Raw genomic sequence first — 3698 nt, 5'->3', positions numbered from 1 at the left:
AGTTAATTTTTAAATTTTCTTATAGAGACAGAGTCTCACTATGTTTCCCAGGTTGGTCTTGAACTCCTGGGCTCAGGTGATCTACCTTAGCCTCCCAAAGTGTTGGGATTACAGGTGTGAGCCACTGCACCTGGCCCCTTAATAGAATTTTTTTTTTTTTTTTTAGTCAGAGTCTCACTCTGTTGCCCAGGTTGGAGGGCAGTGGCATGCTCACAACCACTACAGCCTCAACCTGCTGGGCTCAGGCAATCCTTCCACCTCAGCCTTCCAAGTAGCTGGAACTACAGGCACGTGCCACCACGTCTGGCTAGTTTTTTGATTTATTGTAGAGACATGGTCTCACCAAGTTGCCCAGGCTGGTCTCGAACCCCTGAGCTCAGGCAACCCTCTTGCCTCAGCCTCCCAAAGTGCTGGAATTATAGGCATGAGCCACTGTACCTGGCCTCCTTAATGGCATTTTAAGAGGAAATTCCAAAAGAGAAAAGTGAGGTAGTGGTTACCAGTCTATCATGAACTGGGCTAGAATTCTCAGTTCACTGCTGAAAAACTCCTGTTATTTTATTTTTTTGAGCTGAAGTCTCACTCTGTTGCCCAGGTTGGAGTGGGTGGCATGCTTACGGTCACTGCAGCCTCGACCTGCTGGATTCAGGTGATCTTTCCGCTTCAGCCTTCCAAGTAACTGGAACTACAGGCACATATCACCACGCTCAGCTAATTTATTGTAGAGATGAGGACTCACCAAGTTGCCCAGACTAGTCTCGAACCTGTGGACTCAGGCAATTCTCTCACCTCTGCTTCCCAAAGTACTGGGATTTTAGACATGAGCCACCATGCCCAGTGCTCCTGTTCTTATAGATTCATGCTACAGAAGATGCCATGAACAACACCCACTCCTAACTATAGGTAATCAGGATCTGAAGACACCGTGGAAACTCTACTGCACGCTGGCTTTTAGATGCCCTCTTAAGTATGTTCTCCTTCTAGCCACGACGGAGTAACAGGAACCAGACTTTCCCCTCCTGCCTTAAATAAGTAGAAAACTGGACAGAATATAGAAAATGACAGTTTGCACACACTGGATAACAGTCAGCGCAGGACTGTGGTCCCACAAAAAGGGAAATAAACACAGAACACCTGACACTGGCCCAGCTCGGTGCCCGAGGCCGGGAGGGTCCGCACACAGCTGGAGGCGGAGTCAGAGGTCAGAGCTTGAGGGGCTGGCCTGGAGTCTATGGGTGAGAACACCAGGAGGATGGTGGGTAAAGGATAGCTGGAGGATTTCCACAAGTGATGGACACTATGAGCCCACAGATCCATGAGCCCACAGATCCACAAGCCCAAGGAACCCCAAGCAGAAGAAACACACTGAGGCACATGATACCCAAACTGCCAAAGACCAGGGATAAAGAGAACATCAAGGCAGCCAAAGATAAGACATGTCACATACAGAAGAAGCAAAATAGAAATAAAAGCAGATTTCTTGTCAGGAAAAATTGAAAGTCCCCAAAGACAAGCAAGCAGGTACACGCAGGGCCCTGGGAGACAGCTGGGCTGGCCACAGCTGGGACAGAGTTAGGCAGGGTCACCTTGCCAGTCCCTAGGGCTCACTGCAATGTGCTCTTCATTCTCACAGGTTCCCTTCTGAACCATAACTCTTGGGCCTCTTCTGTCCCTCGGCAAATGATTCTGGTTTCGTCCACCCTAGCTTACCTCACAGGATAGATCCAGTGCTAAATGTCAACTACTCTGATATATATATACATGAGCATGGTGGCTCATGCCTGTCATTCCAGTACTTTGGGAGGCGGAGGCGAGAGGATTTCCTGAGCCCAGGGGTTTGCTAACAGTCTGGGCAACTTGGTGAGACCTCATCTCTACAATAAATCATAAAATTAGCTGGGCCTGGTGGCTACTTGGAAGGCTGAAGCAGAAGGATCGCCTGAGCCCAGCAGGTCAAGACTGTGGTGGCCGTGAGCATGCCACTGCACTCTAGCTTGGGCGACAGAGTGAGACTTCGACACACACACACACACACACACACACACACACACACACACACACACACACAAATACCCACCAACCACTGAGTGTCTCTGTATACACACAATATGCTAAGCACGTATTATAGAATCATCTCTATCCTAACTCTGCAAGTTGGACCTTTAGTTAGTGTATATGAGCTACCCAAGACTGAGTGCCATGGCTCGTGCCTATAAATCCCAGTACTTTGGGAGGCTGAGGCAGGAGGATTGCTCGATCCCAAGAGTTTGAGACCAGCCTGGGCAACAGAGTGAGACTCCGTCTCTACAAATAATAATAATAATAGTAATAATAATAATAAATTAGCTGAGCAGAGTGGCACGTGCCTGTAGTTCCAGTTAGCCGGGAGACTGAGGCAGAAGGATCACTTGAGCCCAGGAAGTTGAGGCTATGGTGAGCTGTGATTGTGCCACTGCACAGAGTGAGACTTGAATTTTACAAAAATATTTTTTTATATTGCCAGTTGACCAACGCTCCACTGATCCTTTATTAATTTATTCTAAAAATACATCTAAGGAAATTAACAAACTTGTTAAATGTAATGTTAATACCTAGAATAAGGAGAACAAAGACAGATGCTAAGAATAGTAACTCTGGCTGCATGCGGTAGCTCATGCCTGTAATCCCAACACTATGGGAGGCAGAGGTGAGAGGATTGCCTGAGCCCATGGGTTCGAGACCAGCCTGAGCAACTCGGCAAGACCTCACCTTTATAATAAATAAAACAATTAACCAGGCATGGTGGCGCATGCCTGTAGTTCCAGCTACTTGGAAGGCTAAGGAGAAGAATCATGTGAGCCCAGCAGGTCGAGGCTGCAGTGGCCGTAAGTGTGCCACTGCATTCTAGCCTGGGCGACAGAGTAAGACTCCAACTCAAAAAAAAAAAAAAAAAGTAATTACTAATGTTTGTGCTTCCCAGCTTCAGCCCAATAAAAACACTGCAACCATCATCTTCAATACATGAATACATATTTTTAAAAACAGTCGGTCTGTATTTTAATAAGATTCCATGCCATACCTATTTGGAAGGTGATGACTTCCGAAGGCTGTGCTTCCCCCAGGCCCCACAAATAACCTCAGTCCTTCCTCTGCAAAACACGTTGAAAAGGTTTTTTAGATATACAGTTATCAGACTAGTTTCAAATGTTATCCATATTGTCATCATTCATATTTTACATCTCAGTTGATTAAATACAAAACTTAGAAACGAAGTTATGGCTGGGCTCGGTGGCTCAGCCTGTAATCCCAGCACTTTGGGAGGCTGAGGAGAGTGGATTGCCTGAGCCTGTGTGTTCAAGACCAGCCTGGGCAATTTGGCAGACCTCGTCTCTACAATAAATCAAAACATTTGCCAGGCGTAGTAGCGCGCGTCTGTAGTTCTGGCTACTTGGAAGGCTGAGGCAGAAGGATTGCCTGAGTTCAGAAGGTCGACACTGAGGTGGCCATGAGCGTGCCACTGCACTCCAGCCTGGGTGACGGAGTGAGACTCCGACTAAAAAAGAAAAACCTAAAAAAAACCCCCAAAGTTATATACATGTTTTAAAATAGGCAGTTTAAAAGATACCCGAGCAGCTATTTTGCACCAACTTTTCTAAAGGTCTTCTTTTTTTTTTTTTGAGTTGGAGTCTCGCTCTGTCGCCCAGACTGGAGTGCAGTGG

General features: G+C 46.7%; 1 protein-coding gene across 1 annotated transcript in view; it reads right to left on the bottom strand.

Annotated features, from left to right (window-relative positions):
• FAM102B (family with sequence similarity 102 member B) overlaps window positions 1-3698 on the bottom strand; it is a 74764-nt gene that overhangs the window by 5535 nt on the left and 65531 nt on the right. Inside the window, exon 10 of the mRNA XM_008069654.2 lies at window positions 3059-3128. Within this exon, the coding sequence (XP_008067845.1) occupies window positions 3059-3128 (70 nt within the window). The remainder of the gene's footprint in view (window positions 1-3058; window positions 3129-3698) is intronic.

Source organism: Carlito syrichta, unplaced genomic scaffold (genome assembly GCF_000164805.1).
Source record: "Carlito syrichta isolate Samal-C Ts95f unplaced genomic scaffold, Tarsius_syrichta-2.0.1 Scaffold312159, whole genome shotgun sequence".
Taxonomy (NCBI): Eukaryota; Metazoa; Chordata; class Mammalia; order Primates; family Tarsiidae; genus Carlito; species Carlito syrichta.
This window is presented reverse-complemented; position numbering and strand designations above follow the sequence as displayed.